The sequence below is a fragment of the Anser cygnoides genome, chromosome 15 (genome assembly GCF_040182565.1).
Source record: "Anser cygnoides isolate HZ-2024a breed goose chromosome 15, Taihu_goose_T2T_genome, whole genome shotgun sequence".
Lineage (NCBI taxonomy): Eukaryota > Metazoa > Chordata > Aves > Anseriformes > Anatidae > Anser > Anser cygnoides.
The window spans coordinates 5,565,136-5,589,243 of NC_089887.1; the positions used below are offsets into that span (position 1 = coordinate 5,565,136).

Genomic DNA, 24,108 nt, shown 5'->3' on the forward strand with positions numbered 1-24,108 from the left:
CATTTGCCTTGCCGCCCGCCTAATGTGCGTTTTGCTGATGCACAACTTCTGGTTGATACTGTTGCATAAATAAAATAGGCCTTGTTAATTTCAAACTCCTTGTGAAACGTATACATGTAAAAATGTAAAGCTTACTCACAGAAAAAGGGCAAAATCAGCAGGAAAAGAGAGAGATTATTTTCAACAGTGTCCTTTTAATTAGAGCGATAATTAATTATTTTCCCTGACATGCACATACAGATTACTCTTAAAATATTCCTGCTTGAAATAAAATGACTTAAGGCTACATGCCGTAGGAGCAGATAAGAAATCTAAAGGAGGAAACTCAGGACTGAGTCTATTTTGAGGCATCCTTTTGAATCGGAAGTGGTCACTGGGAAGCACGCCGTAAAACCCAACTGCAGGGTGAACAAACCGCTCCTGAGGCACACCAAGGCCTGAGCACCAGCGCCGAGAACAGACAGAGGCACCGGGGGTTGATGAAGTGGAAAATGGAGTTTATATTTTTTTGCACTTACACAAATTGCATCAACCATACAATTTTCCAGAGCACGAAATGCTTCCTGCTGTAGGTCTAGGTACATTGCATTCCCCTAACTTTTTTTTGGCATCAGGGACTTGGAAGGTTGTTCGGGGAAGGATCTTGGCGAAGGGCTGGCGCAGGGGCTGAAAATGAGGAGTGGGAGGAAAAAGAGTTTGGTGGTGGAGGAATCCCAGCATCCGTTGCTCATACAATCTTTTATTAAATTCTCACACGGCTCCCTTCATACCTTGCACAGCAGGAAGCCAAATGTGCCTCACGGCCGTTTTATCCCCATGGACATTGCCACAAGCCTGCACCAGCACTTGGCTCTCAGTCCCTCGGTGCCACAGAAAGCAGGTGAAATGCATTCAGCACAGCAGGGAGGCATCTCACGGCTTCCCCGTAATTACATTTGTGAAAGTGGCGCCATGGAGAAGACAAGCCTGGAGGGCCCGCTCCTACGAGAGAGATTCCTCCTGGGCGCTGATCCTGCACGCAGGTAGGGCCGGTCCTGCGGGAGCTGCTGCTGGGAGAATTGCCTCGCTGAGTTGTGCTGCCCAACCAGGGTCTGATTTCTTATGGCGGTGATTAAATCTACTCATTTAGGGACTTAAAAGGAGTTGCCTCTCTTAATTGCACATACAGATGTTCCCAGACGTAAAGCAAAAAGATGCAGGGAGGCTGTCGCATCCTGCTCACCGTTCTGCACAGAGAGCAGTGCCAAAACAAGGAGCTAAAAGGACAGGAGCAAAAATAAATCTAAGGAACCTCTCCTCACCTGGAAAGGAGATAATACTGGGATGGTCATGACAGCAGAGGTGGAGAGAAAACAGAGAAATGCAGTGTGGGAGGGTAGAGTTCACGTTGCTACGTTACTTTGCTGCACTCAGAGCAGGCCCCAGGCCACACGTCCACGGTCAGCAGTTTGGTCAGCAAGGCCTCACCAGCCATATCCCAGCCCAATCTCCAGTGGTGCTAATTAAGAGAACAGAATTAGCTCCTTCAAAGGAGGAGGGATGGGGCACCCACCTCTTATTTCAGTAACTTTTCTCCAGTGATCAGCAAGCCAGGATTTGGCCTTCGCCTCTACCCAGACAGGTGCGTCCTGTCCTCCTTCAGGGCTGCATTTCAGCTCTTAAGTTTGTGTTTCTCCACGTACCAGAGACTGCGTTTTCTGCTGAGATGCCCACTCCTCCATAACCATCTTAATTCTTTTGCTTAACAGTTTCCAGTTTCTTGCCATTGTTCAGCACTTGGAGCTGAATCTGGTCTGGAGAGGTTTTGTCTGTAACGGGAGCCCCAGCACATGTCGTTCTGGGGAGGTAAATGGTTAAATGTCTTAGCTTCAGCTTGAAGTACTGCTTTTTTGGATCATTTTTTTTGTTGTTGTTTCAGGACACATCCAAGTTTCCAGGACAGCTGAAGGTGATAGAGATGGCACCTTAATTGAAAGGGGTCAGCACGCTGCGGTTTTTCCTGCATTAACATTCTGTGCATATTCTTTTTTAAACCCAGAGGCTCCGTCCACTGTTCCTTGTTGGCCTTCTGAAAGTGAACTCCTGGTAAAGGGCTTAAAAGGCAATATTAAAAGGGGAGAGAAAGAACTGAAAAAGGGATTACAAATCCAATAAAAATTGCTCTCAAGAGTAGACAGTATCTGCTGGACAGGAAATACATTTGAGTTTGTGACTAGCTGCAAAATACCTCAGCCACAGAAAGGCTTGAGCAGAGGGTAAGCCTTTTGCTCCGTTAATCATCAAAGACAAGCAGAGGACACTCAGCTTGCAGAGGGATCTAGCCCAATGCCTCCTTATGCATATTGCAGCGGCTCTGTCCGTCCGTGCAGGCACTGGGGTGCTGATGGAGCAGCAACTGCTGGGGAAGAATTTGCTGATGCTTCTTAGTGCCCAGCCTGTGGCTGTGGAAATGAATAGCTTGCTTCAGAAGGCAGCAGCCAGCCTGTTTAGCAGTTAGTTCACCTGATGCTGGGGGTGTGTGGTGGTCACACGGAGGTCTCTGGTGAGCTGGGGCTTTAAAAGCTCTGAAAATGGGAGGTTTGGGGCTTTTAATCGGTGCTTGGGTGACAGCATTGGTCTCAGCTGTCCTCTGGAGAGGTGGCAAGTTGTTCAGGCATCTTCGGAAGGAGTCACCAGCAAATGCTGCTTTAACATCCACTGGTTTGTGAGGGATCAGGCCTTCACTGTCACACTTATCCCATGCAGATTACCACGCAGATAACTAAAGACTCATCATCGGTATTTGCCTATTGTGGATCTGACTGCGTCACCTAGAGGGAAAACCGCTCTGAAGCCCATCACCAGACAGCGGCTGTGACACCGCAGTCCTGCCCGCGCTTCGTTCCCCAAGTGCTTTGTATTACAGGCTGAACATTTTTAGTTTGGACCCATTCTTTTTGTGGATGCTCTTTATGCCGCTGCCTTTCATCCAACTGGCAGAGCAAGCGGGGGTGGGAAAGGCAGGATGCTGTTGCAACCCCCTCTCTGTGCACCGCGTATGAAGTGCCGTGTGTAGACTTTGTTGGAGTCTTTCTAAGAGCATCTGCCTCCAGTTGGGGTAATTACCACTCTCAAGCTGTAGTAGGGAGTATCTCGTTGATAGAATATGAAAGTGAGCAAAATGTCAGTTCAGCACTGCGTGGAGGCCTCACTGACACACAGGCTGCTTCTGAAATTGCTGGCGTTTTTTTCAGTTAATTGCCTTTTTAATCATAGTGAAATTGCTTCTATTTGCATGAATATTCCAACAGCAGGATCAGTTTGCTCTTGTCACAGATACTCACTACATATCGTATTCAGTTTTGCTTAATGTGCCTCATTTTAGACGATCAAACTTCTTTTTCCTCCTGGTTCCCTCTCTGAGCGTGAGAAGGGTGAATGCTCTTTTTTATTTCAGGAAATGTTCTCCCCGTGCCCCTCATCTGCTGCCCACTTCCCTGCAGGCACCTCCAAAATTAGAAAACAAAATTATCTCAAAAACAAAAGCCCAGACGACCTGTCCTAATAATTAAAAAAGCCACGTGCCTGTGCACACCTGCCAAGCTCAGCCTCGTGGTCAGCAAACAGCAAGTGTGTACGTGCAAAAAGCGCCCTCAACAGCGGAGGACAGCCCTCAGATATCCCACGTGTGCCCTGCTGTGCTGTCCCCAGTAGTTGAGGTGTGGGGGATTTGTGGTTGTGTTACTGCTGTTTGCTCTGGCAGCACCGGTGCAGCGTGCTCCTACTGCAGAGTAAAACAGCTTTGCTTGCACCTGAGCAGTCCTTGGTGCTGCCATGTCAGTATCGCCATTGTGCCCGGGAGTCTGTGCTGTAGATCGGGAGGTGCCTTGTGCTACTTTGTGCAAAGCAACCACAAAATAATGCTACGGCCTGTCTGCAGGGCAAGGGGCGACAGATGGAGACGGGCAGCTCAGGGAAGGCATGGTGCAAGGAGGCTCGGATCCCAGTAGTGGCCAGGCCGTAACCCCATGGGCTGCCCCCATGGCTGCGTGCCCGGTGCTGGAGCCCTGGCTGCCTTCCTCACAGTCACTGCCCGTCGCTCGTTAGCAGAAGGAGGATCCTTTCCCCCAGGAGATGTCAGAAAGCAGCCCGTGATGCTGGACCCATGCATCGTGCCACTGTGGGCATCCCAAGCTGGAAGCACTCCCATGTTGGTGGTCGCAATGAAAGCATCGCTTGGTCTTAGCAGCACGGCTGGTGTCCGCCATCCGCTTCGGAGGTGGTAAAGCGATCGGAAGCAGGCCAGACCATCAGTCATCTTACACTGTCAAGTTTTAAGCAGAGAACATTGATTTTAATGGTAGCTCCCGCGTAAAAATTAATGGCACAATAAAATCTTAATTTGGAGTTTGAGAACAAATAATGTAATAGTAAACGGCAGCATCCTGGAGTAATTTGGAAATGAATTAGGCCAGTGGAATCAAACTCTCCCCACTGAGACGCCTTAAATTGATCATCCCCATAACAGCTGCTTTACAAACATATCCTACGAGCGCTTGGTACCTTCCTGGCGAGGCATCCGGCGTCGGCACGGATCACAGGACATCCCCTGCCTTCCTCCCGGGTCCCAGAGAGGAGATGCTGGGGAGCAAAGAAATCAAGTGCAGCCCTGTGGTCGGTTCAAAGTGAGTCTTTGAGGCTTGAGCATGCGAACAGGGGAAAAGCAGCCTCTTGCAAGAAGCAGAAACCGCAAGTCTAAAATTAGCTGAGCCCTTCAGATTGGCAATAGGCAAATGGAGAATCCCTGTAGGTGCTCCGCGCTGACAGCACTATTAATGCAGCAACCGAGTGCTTGGGTGAGGGTGGGGATCTGGGGGCATGCGTTGAGAGTAATATGTTCCTGACGTCTGGTCTCGTTCATCGGAGTGATACCGGGGGCTGAGCTGTGATGCGGGGCAGGAAGGCTGGAGACTTTTTCTGAAATGTAAAAAAATGTGCTGCTTCTTACTTAATTACAGTCATGGCAGTTGCTATGTTGAAATGCTGCTTTAAAAGCCTTTGTGAGTAATTAGTGTCAAAAATATAAGATCTACAAAGCCATAAACTCACAGCTTGGTAATATTACCAAGTACTAATTAAAAAAAGAAAAAAGAAAAATCTCTCTTTCATGATAAGATTTCCAGCATAGCAGAAGATAAAAACGATGCAATTTGCAGATGATGGGGGGGGGAAAAAAGAGGAAACCTGAGGGAAGGATTGAAGAGAGAAGAAAGTCAATATCAACAAGGCTGTAGATCTCTGGGTGATTTGGTAATGGTAAGGGTGAGGGAAGTGAAATATTGGAGTTAAAAGACAGAAATACGGTCAGAAATATATCTTGGGAGCATCCTGTGCTACGAAACAGAGATAAGGTTGAAGATCAGGCATTATGGACGAGAGGGATAAAAATACTGCTGTATTTGGGACTAAATAGCCTGGCATAGCTCTCAGGAGCAGTAAAGTATTTCAGGAGCGTCCTAACTGTCAGAAATAGAGACATCGCTGGCAGATCTGCACGTGTCCTGTGGCATCCTGTGAGGGATGGCCGAGACCCCATCTGTATTCCTCCTGCCTGCTCTCGTCCCCTCCCTGGACCAAGATTACAGGAGCAGACCCAGCCCAGCTCGCACACAGCAGCTCAGAGAATTTGGTTATTCTCAGATGAGGTGTTTATCCTTCGGAAAAGAGATTAAGAAGAGACCTCATTAAGGTATAAAGAAAGCCCTGCTGGGAATAAAAGATCAAGGCTATTTGGGTTATTGTCAAATACATGTGTCAAGGGCATAAAGCAAGTCTGAAGAAGGACCTGAATTCCACGAAACGTAAGCTGAGTTTTTTTTAACAGCACTTAATAATGCAATTATAATAACAACTTGTGCTTTCTCATGCCTTCCAATTTAAGATCTGAAATCACTTCGCAAACATGAATTAAGCCTTCCAGGACCATTGTTTGGTACAGAAACCATTACTCTATTTTACAAACTGAAAAACTGAGGAACAGTATGTGCACAAGGCAGCCCGGCACGGGCAGGAATATGTCTTTATTTTAATCAAGTTGAGCATCGCCTCTGGGCTTTGCCTGTTAACTGGGTGCAGGAGCTGTCTCCTGATTTACTCTACGTAGTTCTTCCTAGCACACCTTTCTACTGTCTGATACCTTGACCTTTGGGGGAATGGTGAGGCATTTAGCAGTTAGTGGAGAGAAATGCAGAAACGTGGATGGCAAAAACAGAGGGGTCGAAGGTGGCCGTGCAGCCGTGTGCTGCCTCATTTGCAGGAGCTCTGGAGCGCGGCTGGCTCGCGCTGCTCAAGACATCCCTCAGCACTGGTGGGTTGAGCTTTTCTGTCCTCAGGGGCACGAGCATTGCAGTGCGTGCCAGCAGCATCACGGGAACCTGGGGAAATTCTAGGCCATTTATGTCCACTGTGGCTTGCAAATAAGAGTGCCATTCAGCTGCCGAGGGAATTCCCTTTCCCCGGTGCCCTGCCTCGTTCCAGATGTATGGCTGAAGAGCAGGGCAACCAGAGGCCCACCTTTTGAGGTGTTTCTTTAGGGTTCCCATTCTCATTTCCAACGTAACAGAGAGCGAAGCTGCAGATGGTTTTGTTGCCCGTCACAGGCTGTTTGGAGTTCGGAGTGGCGTGCTGCTCTTTTCACCTTGACAGCGCTCTTGTAGAGGGACCATTAGCATGGGTGGCAAGTCAGCAGGAAATAAAATTGCCCTGCCCTTAACAAGCTGCCCCCACCTGACCTTCAAGACATTATTTTGTTTCCTGGATGTTTTAAATTAAGTGGTGTTTCAGCTAATGTGGTTCCATATAAATTGGTTGGGAAGATGCTTGCCTGAGCTGCACATGTCCAGCCAGTGCCTTTAGCTCACCGGGCCGCATCCTCTTTGTGCCTCTTGCCTTTGTTTGCCGGCACAGATTTCTTTCAGATACTGCATTTTCTCCTTGTTTTTCCCACTCTTCCCCTCTCTGCGGCATGAGAACACAGGCCAGCTTACTTTTGCAGGCATTCCCTGCACAAAGCTTAGTTCTAGTCTACTTTGTTGCATGTGGATAAACAGGACCCAAGGCAGGAGTCGGCAGGAGGGTGCTACGCTTAGGAGACGTTTGAGCAAGTCCATGGGACATGTTCCCTGCTGTTTCTCTTTCTATATCTTGAGTTCATCCTCTATCAGTAACTCCGAGGCCACATACAGGAATGTTTCCACAGGCTGCAGAGAGAAATAATTTGTGGTTTCTTCTTCGTCATCCAGCGGAGTGAATATCCCTGGGGTGTTACTGGCATTTTTCTAAAGGCTGCTTTACAGGAAAGCGTTTGTAGAAAAATTATCTGCCTCATTGTTATTCATGCCAAAATGTTGGGGCAACCTTCCTTTCCTTCAGCTGTGCAGCTAATCACAGTGTGGGGCTGTGCTTGCAGCGTTAGCTGCTCACCATCGTTTGTCAAAGATTAAAAAATAACAATTGGCAGTCACGAAATCAGTGCAGCTAGTGAAGTCAGAGCCTCAGACACAACCAGAGGTCTACATGGCTCACGGAAGAAGAAGCTGTACGAGCAAGAGTAGCCGTGCTCCCTGTACTGCTCCAAGCTCACCCATGACATTGGTGGAAGAAATCAGATTGCTGCATTCCTCTGGTCTGTATGCTGGGAGATACCGAAACCCATCAATAAGCAGTGGAGAACAAGGAGGGAGCGTGTTCAGAAGCACTTCGGGCTTTGGGCTAAGTATTTCTAGAGAGTTTGCTAGGAACAAAAATCAAATTGAAATCAATGGCAGTGTATCTGCTATTTAATGGCAAACCAATACGGCGTGGCATTTGGGTACAGCCTGTTCTCACCTGCTTCTGCGCTAAGCAGACAAGCTGCTGTGAGCTGATCGGGCTGAGAGGTGCGCGTGTGAATTACGGCCTCCGGCAGGGAGGTGCAGGTCCCACCAGCGAAGCCTACAGCCGAGCAGAAAGGCTGCGACCACCTGGCTGGCCTGGACCAGGGCAGAGATGCTCGCAGCCCCTTCTGGTGCCTATCAGCAGCAACAGCAGCGGGGTGTGCAGAGGGAAAGAAGGGTTATTCATCTCCCAAAAGAAGGGCTGTTCCTCTCCCAGATAGATAAGGCACTTCCGCAGAAGCTGGGGTTGAATTTTCTGGCAGACCCTTGCGCTGCACCTCTGCGATGTCCGGGGTGAGCTGGAGCCAGCTGTTTTCCATCCAAGCCCTTACTTACTCCGGCTCTCAGCTGTTTGAGTGATGGCTGAGCTCATCTTTAACGCAGATGTAGGGCTGGGTGTCAACGTGCTGTTGAGAATGAGTTGTGGGCATCTCACGGACTCTCTCAATCTGACATTATTGCTGCATTAGAAGGGAAAAAGGATAAAAATCTGCAGCAGGCCTGGCAGGTAAATCCTTGCGAGAAAGAACAGTTGTCCATCGCACCCTGGTTGTTACGAGTGTGAACAGAATGTTTTGGGGATTGTGCTGCCAGCACTTTGGGCCAGCCAGGGCTGGGGGCCGCAGACGGGGACAGGCTGGGTTAGGTGGTGTCCTGGTGTCGGTGGCCGTGCAATCCCGGCACTATCTCTGTGTGATGCCCTGATGAGACGGGAGGTGGAGGGTGACGGCAGAGGTGAAGCGGTGCTGCAGTGCTTTGGAGGACAGTCCTCTGCCAAGAGAGGCCAGAAGCAGGCTGGTGGGCAGAATACGTGCAATAGCATGACTGCCTCTGCACCAGCAAGTCCGTGGTATGGTCAGTGTTTGGCACTGGGGACATACAGAGAAGGTTCACGCATCTGAGTTGGCTTGAGGTGCAACTGGTGCTTTCAGGACATCTGTTTGCTCAGCTGAGCCAAATTCTGGGAAGGTGGTCATCATATTTGCCACCAACCTGGGCAGCTCTTTCTTTGGACCTTGAAAAATTGTCCAGGGTTTGGGTTTTCACTTCTGTGTAATGGGTGCTGGCAAGCTGGGACAGGAAAAGGTACTTGAGTCCAGGCTGCACTAAATTCTGAATGAATTGATGAGTTGATTTGCTCTCCTGTCTTGTTCCAGCCATCGAGACTTTGCAGATCCCACAGCCAAATGAAGGGTCAGTGCAGTGACGGTGAGGGATAAGCTGGGACACCGTGCTGCCATTGTTAGTATTCAGGTGGAGTCGTGCAAGATCAGAAGTCTAATCTCTTGTTCGCGTGATTCAACTGTTGTAGGGTATCAGCGAATCAAGGTGACCTCCAAAGCAGAGAGGCCCCTTGGGACTCTCAGCGGCTCCAAAGACAGAGCGGTGGTGGTGCACAGCAGAGCCGCCTGCCAGCATGCCCGTCCTGCGACTGGGCATCAGCACGGGCAGGAGGTCCCGTAAGCCCATGAGGCTTTAGGAAGGAGGGAGAGGGGAAGCTCTGACTTATTTGTACTATCAGTAAAAATCTGCTGTCGTTTGTGCCCTGCCCGCGGTGTTCTGCCTGGACCCTCTGAGGGAGCAGGAGCAACTCTTCCCCTACGACTAAGAGCTACTTTTTGGCAGCTCCCCTTGCAGCACGGCTGTCGTTGCACTTAGTCTTCTCACTCTGAAATGCCCTCACCGTTGTCCTGGATTTCCCTGGGAGAAATTCTCCCTGTTTCTCCCCACGCTTAACAGGAGTGTCAGCATCCACATGATTTCTCACGACTCCAAGACTGCCTTCCGCCGGGAACCTGCCTGCACCAAAGTCCCTGGCACAGTTTGAGCTGCAGTTTTGTCTGATCCTTTTAAGAGTTGGGAATGGCTGTTTTGATGTCTCATATCTATGAACATGAAAGGCTCCTTTCCCTCTAACTGTGCATTGGGCAGGGCAATGCCTGTCTCTCCTAATCAAAAATGTAATCAAAGATCTCACTTCTCGTAAAAAATGTATTAAAAAGAAGAAACGATGCGGCGTATTTCTATTGGCTTCGCTGCTGGTTTGCTCTGGTTTCTACTTCTGTGCTGCTCCCTCCTGCCTTCCACAAAAGAACCCCTACCTTTGCTTTCCCCGTGTCTTGAGAGGTTTAATTGCAAAATGTTGAGCTTTGAAAACAAAAAAAAAATCATTGTATTTGATTCAAGCGAAATATCGATTGTCCTTGAGTTCCCGCACCGCAGATATTGGCGACGTTTTGTCAGCGCAAGGAGCGAGTAAAAAGATCACAGCAAGGAAAAAATATTCCAAGTGGAAGGAGAAGAAGCTGAGCCAGGAAAATAGCGGTGCCCCATCCCTCCCTCTCCCACAGCTGCTTCTTAATAAATGGTCTGTTGACCTGACATTAATGTTTCCAGTTTACAGTAAGCAGCATTTCCCTTAAACAAGATCCTGATAAAGCGAAGCGAGGGAATAGAGGGGGTGGAGAGCAGATTTGCAAAACATGCTGGAGTGAGAAAGTCAGAACATACCGTGTGTGTCTCGGGAGTGGGAACATGCCTCAGTGTGTGAATAAATATATAATGTATAGACATATGCTCTCTCTTCTCAGAACCGGAGCTTTTTGAGGAGTCCCAGACTGCGCTGCTTTCGGCAGCGTGGCAGGGGAAAAGGAAGCGCGCGTGCGTGGAGCCTGGCGGAGACGGGTGCTGGAGGGACGGGAGGCCGGCACTTTGCAGGGAGCATCCTCGCACCCTGGAAGTGAGAGAGGTGACAGAAAGGGGGCTCAGGTGCTGCTCGGGCCAACGTGCAGAGAGCGAGTGGTCTGTCTGGAGAGACACGATGCGTTTGGGTTTGCTCATTTTCAGCTCACAGACAAGGGCTAATACTTAGCTAATGGAGATCAGATTTTCATACAAATTCAGATGAGAAGAAAGAGCAAGGGAAGAGGAATCAGATAAGTGTTAGCACAAAGTTATTTGTTAAATGGATTTTTTATTGTTTTCCATGAAGCCTGCACAGAGCTGTTGTCCTCTTTTTAATTCCTCTCCTAACATTTGTTCCCTTTTTCATTGCCTCCACAATTCTCCCATTCAAGCCGAAAAAGCCACCTCCAAAAGACCAGTGTAACATTAGCAGAAATTATTAGCAGCAGTGATTTCAATATTCAAATGGACATAATATTTAGTAATAGACTGGGAGTTGTATAAATAGAGTATGAATGCCTGGTAATGAATCATATCAATAATTTTCACATACAGACTGTGCCTTACATTTCTCAAAGGGCTTTACAAATACCAATTGATTCTCACAGCATGCCTGCTTGGTGGAGGAGTTGTTATTAGTTCCAGCGGAGGGTGAGGATATTGAGATGCAGAAAAATGATGCTACTTGTGTAGTTCATGCTGGGCCCCAAAGTGAGGAATACAGTCAGAAGCTCCTGACTCCCAGGCCTTAGTGCTGGGCCTGTACGGCTCCCTGTGCTTTCTCTGGCATGGCTGGAAGTGGTGGTCCTCGTGGACGGAAGCATGAGGAATATGGGCTTTGGTAGCCTGGAACTGGAGAGGGATGGGTAAAGGAAGGAGCAAAGCACAAAGGGGTGGCAAAATTGGTCTTGATGAGCCTAAAGCACAGCACCGTAATCAGCAGTAGCATCTGTGCCCCATGTAGGTGGGGGCTTGGTTGTGTTTTTTTTTAATTTTTATTAGGAAAACATGGTTTTCCATGCAGGAAGGTAGCAGCTAAAGAGACACGCTCCTGAAAGAGAAGGGCATCTTGAGTCCAGCTGTGCTTTGTCACTTTCTCCCCCCTCAGTCAAGGAGGATAACAGCTGAAGAGTCTCTGAAATAATGGAACGCTCCCTTTTCTCGTGTAGCATCCTACTCAGCATTCACCACATTGCCCATCTTGATTTTACTATTGCCCTTCTTAATTCAGCAGTAAATTGTTCCAGTCTTTAACGTCTCTCCTGGTGACCCAGAGATGCAGTCAGTGATGGAGATCTTCAGAGGGAAGAGGCAGGTTACACAGCACATGCCTCAAAGAAAGGAAATCTAATTTATCTTTCACCCTTGTGTCGTACTGAATTCACCAAGGCTGGCTCGCTGGTTAGGGGAAGAGAACATGCTCTCGACTTGTATAAAAACATGATATGGTACTTCTATCCTTTTTTTTTTAAACACATTTTATTTTGACATCTTACTTGCTGTTTTGAATGACACTGTGCGCTGAGAAGTTGTCTTTAAGCTGGCCACAGTGGCACTTGGCTTTTTATTCTGAGAGGTTACATCACTCCGAACCCATCAGCGTGTTAAGAGTCCTTTAAATTGGCAGAACAACGTGCACTGCCCTGCACTCAGCTGTGTTGAATTTCTTCTGCCATAGCGTTGCTCAATGACCCAAATTTCACAGGTCTTCTCCACGCTTGTGGCCCACCAGAGTCATTCTGCTATCTCGCAAGTTTTTCTGTCTTCGAAGTTACCAACTGTTGGGCTGAGACTATGGATTCTTGTCCCCCCAGACCTCCATGGAGGTTGGTGCCGAGGGTGGACGGTTCATCCAAACTCCCCCGGAGCTGAAAGGCAAAGGAGTGATGGGAAACCCAAGGTAACGTGTTCCCACAACCTAATTGCTGAGCCCGAGCCTCAGTTCAGCAAACTCTCTCAGCTCTTCATGAAGGGGACAGAGGTGGAAGGTGGCAACTGGGGACCCACAGCTCAGAGTCGGATTTTGCATCTTGGGCCTTTGGCCTTTGGAAAGAGCAGGGGCATTCCTCGGCACCATCCCACGGAGCCAGGTTTTAACTGTCAAGCTTTAAGGACTATTCTGACAAGCTTATTGAGCAACTTTATTGACTTGTTTTCCAGATGAGACTTGGCCACATTTATTCTTTAAAATCTTTTTGTTCCTACCTCCTTATCAACTTACAATTTACCTTTCACTGCCCAGCTTCTAAGATACTTCAATGTTCTTTTGTGATGATCTTTATCTGAAGATTTTTGATAGTTATTCTAAATTGCATTTGCAGTTTCATTAAGTCTTTCAAAGATGAATGTGTGTATTAGTGTCAGGAGGACCTTCTTCTACACATAAGCTATGCTCTTCCAGACAGATTATCCTATATTCCTCTGGGCTTTACCTCAGGTATTTTGTTCCATGAACTGAGCCTAGTATGTTTAGGGACTAGATTTTTTTATTCTTCTTAGGAAAAAGAAAGGAAAAAGAAAACATAGCAACGACAGCATGGCAACAGCAGCTGCTGCACAAAAGAAAAATAGGCAAACAGACTTCCGAAACATATATTCACTGTTAAGCTATTTTTACTGGTTGGTGAGTATGTGGGAGTATTATAACAAAATAAGTGAGAAAATAGCTTACAAATAATTCATAAGAAACTTTAGATGAGAACATATCTAAATGACTTCAGCCTCCCAGCTAGCCCTGGCGGTGTATGAATCTCCACATGCACAAATGTAAAGGTCACCTCTCATCCACGCTATTTATACATTGTGAATTCCTTCACAGAAACCTATATAAAATCTCATACAAGGAACGACGTCAGTGGAGCACTGAGGTTAGATAACCAGGCACTGAAAAGTAGAGAATTGTGCGTCCCTGCATAGCAGCTTAAGGACAGATCCGTCTTATCATGCCAGCCTCTCTTTGCACCTTAGCAGAAGAGGTTGCCCAGCCGTGTGTGTGTGGAGGGGCCCAGCAGCCTGGACGTTCCTCGAGGAGTTGCAGGAGCTGTGTGTGACTCCTGGGCACTTTGCACTGCTTCTCTGGGGAGCCGTTTCCCCATCCAACTTCTGTCTGCCTTGAGCACGCAGGCAGGAACTCCAGCACAAGCACTTGGAGCAGAGCTCAGCCACAGGTGGGGCCACGTATCTTCTGCAAAGTGACCATAGGAGATCGAGCAGCATCCCCCTGATGAGCCTAAGAAATGTTTAACCTCACCATCCCGTCCCCAAGATGTCCCCCAGACCAGTAAACTGAAGGAAGTCTTTAATTAAATTAAAAATAACTCACCAAGAATTTGGGAGAAGCAGACTCAAAACTGCTGAACTTCTTTACGGTGGCAGCCTGATCCTCGCTCTGTGTGAACCCATTTATCCGCTCTGATGTGCTCCATGGGAGACTGAAGGCAAACACAGCCTCTAAAGTCTCCTCCCCAATCCTGGTGCTTTTATTGGCACTGAGAGAAACACAGCTCAGACCTCTGCAGCCAACGCTAGATTCAATCGCCTTTAGAAACAACACAAATCTGTTTTCCTGCTTAAATAAAGTCCTTTGCAGGGTCCTGTTGTGGGAACGAGTCAGCTTGCCCTGAATGGAGCAGTCACAAGGATGAATGGGCTGGTTGTTGGGCTGCAGCAGCCCCGAGCACGCTGCGGTGCCCTTACTGCGGCAGGCTGAGCGGGGACCGTGCCCACCAGCACCGCGGCTGCCTCCGGGCACGCAGCACGACCCCGCTGCGGGCTTCCTTGTGGCCATCCCTCTTCTGCACCCTTAGGAGCAGTTTATGATCTATTTATTGCAAAATGCTATTCAGCCCGCATCTCACACGTGTCCTTTCAGCCCTGCGGTCTGAGAAAGCTCTGCCTGCCGCAGCACACGGGAGCCTGAGCGCCGAGTCCTGTGCATGGCTCTGCACTGCCTTGCAAGGGTAGGGAGCCCCTTTCTTGTCTCCCAAGCTATGCCGGTGCTTTTCTGCCCTTCCGAGGTGTGACAAGGAATGACCACATAAAGATTTTAATTGTCCTTCTTAGGGACTTGCCTCTCCTTGGAAGTCTGGTGCATAAGTCATGGGGAAGGAGCCCGGTGAAGCTCTCCAGAGCACATCAGGAATGAGGAAGCAGCCGCTAAAGTGGTTTGGTTCCCTCTAAGGCTTTTTTCAAACCAAGTCGAAAACAAGCAAGTGAAATGCGATGCTTAGAAGCACTTTGTAAGATTCTTTCTGGTTTTAAATTGCTTCGTTTGAACATCTTTGTCTATGAAACCTCCAAGGAAACTCATGCTCTTGTTTTTCCATCTGTGTCTTCTGCTTTCTGTGTGTTTTTTACACAAGAGAGCGCGCATATCTGATGTATATTTATATCTGCACAACTGCACGTAGCTTGAATTGTAAAGTACAGACTGGTTGCACAGGACAGAGGTCAGTGATCTCCAATAAACCCACCAGCTTAGTTGGGATGTGCTGTGTTTTAAAGCATTCACTACGTGCTTAGGTCTTTTCCTGTGGCCCTCTGTAACATCTGTATATATACCAGCCCTCTTTCTACAGTGTATTTAGAGTACAAATAGCCTGGATGCAAGGTACTTGAGGAAAAACTTCTTGACTCTTTTGCTGTTTTGTTTGTATTTTTTGTTTGTGAAAACAATTCTCGAGAGCATTGTTAGGTGCATCATAGCAGGAACACCTCTGGGCGCTGGGGAATGTGTGAAAGCAGGTTTGGAGAACTTTTATTTTCACGCCGTGTTTCAGTTCTGTAGTGATAAATGTTTTCTGGAGTGTACACCTGCAGGCCCTCCCCTTGCAGGTCTCGCTCCTTGGAATGTAAAAAGGTTTTTACGTTTCAGGTTTCTGCTTGCAGCAGGGTCGTGTCACTCTTGGCCAGTAACAGGACTGATGGGCTGTGCTGCGAGCAGCACGAAGTGGAAACTGCTGCTGGTCTTAGCTGGAACCATTAGGCAGGTGGGATTGCTGCAGGACCTAGGGCAGAGAGAAAAGGTAATGACATAGCATGGAAAAAAAATGGGAGAGGGACGAATCTTTTAGGCAATTCTGCATTGGCAATTGACCAATACAAGCCTGATATCCTCTACCAGAATTTTTCACGACATATTCTGGGCTGTGTGCTGGTAATTCCCATGTCCTTCAGTAGTCCAGCTGTGGACAGCTGGAAAAGCAGTGTTGGAGTCTCCAGAAATGGCCTTAATTCAGGGCAGTTCTTGGGTTTTGCAGGTGTGGGGGAAGAAAAGCTGTGTTCACACACCTTGCCTGCAGCATCCTGGGTCTGCTTCTACCCCATCAGGTGGCAGCAGCCCCTGCAGGCACATGCCCAGCTTTAAAAGCCCCGTTTTGTTACATGCCCAACCCCTGTGTGTTCCTTTCAGCCAGACGCAGAGCATCCTGCGGGGTGAATGAATGTTAGGCAGTGACTTTATTGCTGCAGTGTCGTAACCACAGACAGCCCAATTATTTCAACTGGGACTCAGCCAATATGTTCAGACTTGATTAAGAACTTTTTGAAAGATAAGAAGCATTTGTAGCTAGGGGTTGGCTCCAGCATTAGTTATTTACATCGGGGTGGGGGGAGATAAAATCTTTTATTAGTTTCGCTGTTTAAATATTTTGGCTCTCTATTCCAATATTGTGGCAAGAAGGAACCATATGTGTTCCTAGAAAGAGAGCCTTGTACAGCCGTTAATCAGGAGAGGATCTATTAATGTATTAACATTTCAGAATAATGAGCAAAAACAGCATGCACTGGAGAGACTAACACATATCTTTAGTCTGCGGCTTTCAAATGTTTGGAAAATGCTATATTCCTCCATCTTTCTGAAGCTGATTCTCTGCCAAAAGAAGTTCTCTTCTGTTGTTAATTTTAGAAAGGTTAAATCTATTTACAAAAGCAAACATAAGCACAGAGCAATGAAAACCAGGAGGATGTGGGGACCAGCAGGCTTCCAGTCTGAAGAGGTCACCGTGGGAGCTGGTCTGGCAGGGAAACGTGTGGGCACGTCCTTTCCTTTCCTTAACACCGGGCAGAGGAGGGGACGTGTTTGGAGAAGATATGAAGCCCAAAGGGCTCTGTCACCTTTGCAGTGCAGTTCCCCACCACATCCCTTCTCCAGAAGGCAATGGACTCTGTGTGTGTACGTTTGCGGTTTGCTGTTGGGCTTTAGGGAGGATTGACGAAAGGCTTGGCACGGGGAAAGGGCAAATTTTAAAGAGCTTGAGAGTGGAAGAGATTGCTGGTTGAGCAGCTTGGTTGCCTCGAGGTCATTGCTAATTAGCTGCATCTTGCCTAAAGAAGTGAACGTTACATTTTAATGCCGCTATGAAAACCAATCATGCTGTCTTCCCTTTGCATCCCATGCTATTGCCAGCTTTGCTGTGGCATCTGGAGCAAGCTGCACGAGAGAAGGGAAGAAAGCCCTCTTAAAGGATACGGAAGGATGCTGAAGTGGTAGCAGAGCTCAGATGAGAGAGGCTGGAGCATGACAGCTGTTATTGGATCATGCAAAAAGCCTGCCAGCAAAAATGCATCAATTTGTGTGATATCCGGGTGTCGTCTTCTGTTTTCATAATTGCATACATGGTGTCTGCATAAATCTCTTCCCCCCCTGCACCTCCAGCGAGAGGAGCTGCCTGGTGGATGGCAGCACGTCAGTGGGCGAGCAGCGGCAGGAAGAGACAATCAGTCGGATGCGTGTCAGCAGGGAGGGCCCCAGGCACATCCCTCCGAGGTTGCTCGAACACGGTGCATTCGCTAACTAGAAAACCTCTCCATTTCCCCACGGGAAGAGCAGCATGTTCATCCAGACACGAGAACCAGCGGTGCTGTCTTGCCATGTTCTTCAGGAGTTTAGTGCCAAATGACAGCACAGGTGGCAGGAGCAGAAGCTTTCAGCAAATGCATTGTAGCCCAAAGGTCTGAGGGGCTCCTAAGGGATACACTGGAATTTCTTCTCCTTTCTCACTGAATGCTGAAATCTTCCTGTTCCTTCGCTGTTCAGCTGCAACCTTTGTCTCTTCAGGTGCGGGCTTCCTCCTTGCAGTGGGATCAGCACTATCTTCATGAAGAGAGAGGCGGCCTGGGATTCTTTGTTTGACGCTGGATTTCCTTTTACAACCCCATTTCCTGAAAGCAAAATACACTCGGTTTGCACAGCCCAACTGGTTGGTTTCCTTACTACCTCAGTCTTTATTTTTTCGTGCCCACGGACTACCGATTTGATTGAGCCACTCCACAAATGCAGCTACCAGTACCACCAACTCTGTGCACTCAAAAGTCTTGAAGTTGAGATAGAAATGGCAAGTTTTTTGAAATAATAACATTGTCTTCATAGCATAAATCTTGACTTCTAGCTATAGATGCTGTCCGAGAAATGTGCTTCCCCACAGTGGGTTAGGGAGGGTTAAAATTCAGTCTCAAAGACGCAGGAAAGTAGTGGCGTGTGTTCAGACAGAACCAACTTTCCTTCTTTGACTTTCTGGGTAGTGACAACTCTTGATCGCTTTAGTCCTGTTGACAGTGGTGCTAATGACAGCGATTCCAAATGAAGAAAAATGAAGAAACTGTGAGCCAGCAAGAGAAATAAAAGCATCTTCCTCAGCTCGCACTGAGATTGTGAAATTTGGTTATTGGTGTTGCAACAGCAAGTAATGTTATTTTCAAAGCCAACACTTAAAATTCCACTTTGGCAGGTCGTAATTATGAGTGAGTCATACAGTCTGATAGGAGAGAGTAATTATTGACCAGTTCTTGCTCCTGGTGGCTTTAGTCTCCCTGCCGGTAACGCCACACGCTGGCTCTGCGCACGGGTGACTAACGCATTGCCGGTTTCCTTGAAGTAGGGTTTCATCCTGCATTGTAGCCCTGGGTGCCAGACTATGACAAACAAGAACTAGAAGAGGGTAATGAATAAACATGGTGAGAACTTCAGCTGTAATCTGCCATCAGGTCCATCTGTTACTCCTTCCCCCACAAGCCTTGCAAGCTCGACGAGCCAGGGACAGGCGCGCTCCGTGCGCTGGCCCATCCTACAGCCACATATCTAGGGTCTAATTGCCTGGTCGACAGTCAGTTTATCCCTTATGGTCTCTTGAGCCATTATTGGTCATAGGGTCGTGTTCACTTCTTCAGCCTTCCGTCCGCCCTGCTTGAGACAGGACTTCCAGAAGGATACCAAGAAACGAGGATTAATCACCCACCGGTGCCTGCTGTATCGCCAAGTAACAGTCGCTGCAGTGAGACGTGTGTAAGCTGCTCGTTTAACCATCCCAGCCTCTCTCCCTGCCCCGGCACGCACTCACCCTCCATCTCCTGCAAAACTAGGTGCCCACCTCCCATAAGAGGGTGTTGGGGGCTTGTTTTCCAGTTGGCAGCCAGTGAATCCCAAAGCCTGTATGGCCGATTCGCACCAAGCTCTTCAGCTGGGGCACGCGGTGGTTTTTCCTGCTTATTTGTTTGAATCCCAGGAAAGGAAAGCAGAGGCCCTGGCAGGAGCACGGTGCAGAAGCAGCGAAGCTGAGAAACGGCACATGTCTGGTGTGACTCAGTGAGCAGGGAAGGCTCCAGCAAGTTCTGCCTGTTGGTGAGCGCTGGTTTGCTCTGGGGAGCAGATGCCCATCTCCCAGGCAACCGGGCAGCTTACAAAAAGCTGCCATCAAAACTCCCCGTGGTTCCAGCTGTCCCTCATCACTGCAGGATTTTGCAAACTTTGCTGCTCATGTTCTCCTACAAATCTCATGCTCACAGCTGCAGTTCGCAAGAAGTGGAGTCTCTCCCCACTTTGGGAAGTAGGCCATCTGAATTAAAGCCCACACAGATGATTTTATTCCATTTCTGCCATTGGAGCTTCGTTCTCATGTTCCAGAAACCCCATGTTCTCAGTTCTCTGCTCCACCGTTGCTTCCAGCTCTCCTCCCAGCAGGGGGGATGGAGAAGAACGTGATAAGCAACTTCACTGGTTAGTGAGATGAGTTTGCCTTCCAAAATAGAGATTCCTGTGCATGGGGTTCATTTCCCAGTCCCTGGTATCTCCCTCAAGTTGTCTGTCTGCTCCTGGCTCTCCTGGGAGAGAAGTTTGGGACCTGGTTTGAGTCGCGCCCGCTTTTCCCTTTGCACCAAGCCACCGTGCTCATCAGGGCCAGTTACAGACCAGAAACTGCCTCTGGAAGGCAGGGCTGCAAGGCAACGCGAGGCTGCGATTTGGCTGGGAAAAGAGAACTTAAATAACACCCAGTCCCTAGCATCGCAGGCTACAACTGCAGAATCATTTCAGAGAAAGTAACAGGAGATTTTTCTCTTCCTAATTTATGTCTATCCCGCATATGGCTTCTGTGGAGTCGCTAATGTTACAGACAGATGGGTTGGCATTTTACTAGACAGAACACATGGGCTGGATGTTGTTAGTGCTTGTTAGCTACTCACTCTGCAGCTTGACCAGTCCAACGTGGTCACCTCGCAGATGGTTGGAAAGCTGCAGCCTGGGTGCCGCAGCGATCCAGCTCCGCAGCGCTTGGTTGTGGCAGCAGTTGTGCTAACGTGCGTTCGGCTGCTTTTTGTGAAGGGCTTCGCTGTAGGTCAGAGATCCTGCACCCAAGGCTGGGAGATCGTCACATCTTCCCCATATGCAAAGGAAAGGCACCAATTTGTAAAGACACTGAGCTTTCTCATGAGGTATTGGCTTTAAAGGCTTCATTTCCTAGTTTGGATTTTTATAGGATGGCGTTAGGAAATTTCTGTGAGCCCTGTGCCTTGCCTTCATCTATTCCGTTGTGTTTGACGTTTATAAACACCCTCTGTTTGGCTGTGAACCATGTTTAACAGTCCAGAGGCCTGTTAAAAAGTTGTAATTTAGGCTCTCAAGCTCTGACTGTAGCCTAGGTCTGTGTTAGCTCAGAGTGGACATCCAGTGCAATTTTCCCTTCTCTGTGCCGTGAACAGCGCGCTGTGATTTATTCTCACCAGTCTCGTATTCAGCCAAACCATTTCTAGGTATCACTCCAGCAAATCTCCGCGGGGTGAATGTGCTTGATAGCTGGCGTGGCGATGCCCATCAGAACCTGCGGATGAATCGTTTACGTTCCCCTCTTCCCTCTCTGACAATGCTGATGTTCAATTCACGCCATAATGGCGGGAGCCTGAGTGCGTCCTGCCGAGGAGACGGGGAATTTGGGTTTCTCTACCTGTCCTTTAAAACTCCGAAAGCGCTTTTGGAAAATGCATGGGTATTAATCCACACCGAGCAGTAGTTCTTCAAACCTATGATTTAAATTGGATATATTTGTCTCTGTCTGTCCTGAACTGTTGAGTAACATCAATGCACCCTGATAATAGCTGTCACATTTTACCCCGGGGGTTGCTCCTCAGTGATAGGTGAAAGCACAGCAGTTCAAAGACCTGTCTTTCAGGATGAAAAGCTCTATAGGAATATTCAGATATAAAATAGTAATAGTATGAACAAAAAAAAAATATACGCTTCCCTTATTTTAAAGCCTTTGATCTTATTTTTATGGCATCACATTTGACAGTCTAAAGGGCATTAACCTGTGGGAGAAACCCTTTGAGAAGATGCTGACTTGCCCTCCACTGCACAGAGCACCTTCCCCCGGGATGAATACCAACCGTTTTTCCCTGTCGAGAGAGGAGCAGGTACTTCAGTGCGTGGCTGTGCTCATTTTTACATTTTTCTTTTTTTACGTTGGGTGCAGGGTAGCTCTCGTACATCAAAACACGTAGCTGTAGGGATAAACTCCCTGCGCTGTGTGTCTTCGGTGCTGAGCTGGTGAGACAACCCGGACCCCATCACTTCTGTCACTGTCTGTAGTGCCTGGGTTGTGCTTCTGATTAAAATGGAAGTATGTGAGGTGACCTCTTGTGCCGAAGACATTGCGGGGTTGTGGTTCATCTCAGTGTTGAATAATAAGAAAGAGAAAGGAAATGTTTGCTATAAATCTCAGCACACGCAGGGCTGTTTCTCACTTATCCCACCCCAGCTTTCAATTTTCTTCTTGGCATTGCCAGGCACTTGCTTTTCTTTGCTCAGCAGCTAAAAGCAGCTTTTTCATTACATTTCCTGGAAGGCCCTTTACAGGCATCCATCCCTCTCTGCCTCATAAATTCACTTTATATAGCAAGCTGGCAGCACAGAGGTCAGAGGTCTTGGCAAGAAGCAATTATTATAAAGAAGTGTTTTTCCTCTTTTGGGTTACAAAGAGGATGTTATAGGGGGAGAAACTTCACAGCAGACAAGGAATGGTCATTTGTGAAAGGTAGATGACTTGACTGATGCCGAGCTGAGCATCCTGTAAGAGCTGCGTTGGGAAGGCCAACCTGTGAGGCCAGCAGAAACCTTTTTGTGGCCCGCTGCCACAAAAAAAGGGAGAAGGAAACCAGTAAACAGTTTGCTAAATAACCTCATAAATATTTCAAGGCGTAAACACATCTTGTGGTACAATTTGTTTTTTGTTTTTTTAATATTTCTCTAATTTTAAATGAACAGCCTCTAATTAAAGTGATTTAGTGGCTACCTGGGGACCTGGTATTTGAGTGGTGCGCGATACTTAGGAGAGATTGATTGGCGAGGCGTAATTCAATTGGGGGATTTTGATAATGATATCATCACCCGAGAGAGCCAAGTTTGAGCAATTACACAGATCTCAAAGCCTCCTGTTTGGATTGCTCGAACTTCAGCAGGCACTTTCCATGTGTGCACACACACACATGCACGCACGCTTTTCTTTTTGCTTTCCTGTCCGTTGCACACCGCAGAGCCCTCTCGGGGCAGCAGTGAAGAAGGCAAACACTAATTTTTCATAGGCAATGATGCATATTTAGACCAGTCTGCGTTTGAAAGTTGTACTTCCCACCAGGCTGCTGGCTCCGAGAAAGCAAACGCCAGACATCCATCGGCAGCGGGAGCTGATTTTGGTGCTTGCTGGGCACTCGAGTGTTTTGGCTGGCTGCTCCATGGGCTCCCCCTGTGTGTGTGTGCCTGGCCGACGTGACCCGGTGTGCTCCGTGAGCGTGTTGGTGTCTCACCTTCGCTTTGGAGCTGTGCTTGGTGCCTGGCAGAGCCGGGGAGAGGCTGCCGGCCCCGCGCAGTGGCTGCACGTGGGCAGGGTGGCCTTTGACATTTAGAAAAATCTCAGCGTCCGAAGCAAGAGGCAGAAACAAAAAGATTTTCTTGTTTAAAGGTCAGAGCAGGCGGCTTCGTAAAAGATGTTTTCAGGTCGGTTTGTTGGGCCGTGACAGGGTTTACACAAATTAATGGGAGCCAAGGTAGGCGTTGGGTGGCGAGGGGCCATCGGGACCACGAGGGTGCCTGACACACTTGGTGGCAGAGGCTCTGTAGCACACGCAGTGATAACATTGCGGAGGTTTTGGGAGGTGATCGGATGGCACAGCAGCCTCTGGGAACTTCTGCTGATGAGGGCCGGTGCTGGGGAAGTGAGAGTGGGCAGCACCACGAGGACAAGGGCCATGGCCTACGAACTGAGGCAGCGAGAGCAGAGTACAGCCGTGGCACAGCCCCTAACACCAGCAGAGCCCGTGGGCCTGAGTGAAGCAGGGGGGAGCTCCAGGGGATGTCTCATGTGTGAAGCCACATTGGGCCTTCTCTTGGCACACACGGGGCCATTTCCCTCGTGTATTCAGAGCAGGAACCCTGCATAGAAAGTGATTTATGGAAGGAGCGTAACGGATGAGAGATGGAGCCTCTGCGATACATTCGCTGGGTAAATGTCACTGGGCAATGATTCACTTGCTCATTTTGACCTCTCATACATCTCAGACTTGAAAAGTTCTGTCTAGTGTAGGAATGGGCAGGCGGCATCTGCAGAGCAACGTCTTGAGTGTGCCAAAGGGCAGGAAGCCACTCTGACAGCCCTGCTGAAGCCTTGGATTTAACCCTTCCTTTAACCCTTCCTCACCCTCAGCACGTGTTTCAGCTGGGGTGCCCAAGCTGAGCTGTGCCTGGCACAAAGCTCCACCATCACCGTTTTCAGCTTACCAAAATCCGTTTGGGAAGTCTGCCTCCAGCCCTTGGATGGGTGTGTTTAAAGATACAGGAGCTCCTGTTTGCATGGATTGCAACCCTGAATTTCATTTTCTTGATGTAGAAATCAGAGGTAGAATATGCACACTGTGCTGAAATCTCAAGTTGTATTCTTTGACTTCTCAAAACCCTCTTCTCCCTTTTTCCAGTTTTACTCCTTGTTTTCTCATGATACCACATCCCCATGTTAGCCTTTTCCTTGGGGCATGCAAACATCCTCTTTTCAGTCTTATTCCAAAGTCTGAAGACCCCCAGAACGCTGGGTTTTATGCTCAACTAGTATTTTTCAAGAAGGATCCTTCAGATGACTACATTCACGCTGCATGGCAGTTTATAGCTGATGGCAGTTTTTGAGCCAAAGTAGGGTCATTCATTGTTTTTTCTAGCTACTGAGATATGTTACACAGCAGAGGAAAATAAATATAT

The 24,108-nt window shown here is 48.2% G+C and overlaps 1 protein-coding gene and 1 long non-coding RNA gene across 13 annotated transcripts in view; one reads left to right on the plus strand and one right to left on the minus strand.

The window, feature by feature from the left end:
* The window catches only part of MAD1L1 (mitotic arrest deficient 1 like 1), a 352,087-nt gene that overhangs the window by 322,837 nt on the left and 5,142 nt on the right, over positions 1–24,108 (plus strand). The window contains exon 18 of one of the 12 annotated variants that reach the window (XM_048064394.2): positions 17,656–17,797. The exons of 10 other annotated variants lie outside the window; for them this stretch is intronic. In XM_048064394.2, coding sequence (XP_047920351.2) covers positions 17,656–17,730 — 75 coding nt within the window. In that variant the 3' untranslated portion in view covers positions 17,731–17,797. Of the gene's footprint in view, positions 1–17,004; positions 17,104–17,655; positions 17,798–24,108 lie in introns of those variants that run through there. One more of the 12 variants, XM_048064386.2, reaches the window with a different exon arrangement.
* Positions 2,939–14,117, minus strand: LOC136786440 (uncharacterized). Its single transcript, XR_010825096.1, has 3 exons — positions 13,921–14,117; positions 10,425–10,647; positions 2,939–4,303 (listed from the first exon to the last, which is right to left on the minus strand). It is a non-coding gene; the product is annotated as an uncharacterized lncRNA (long non-coding RNA).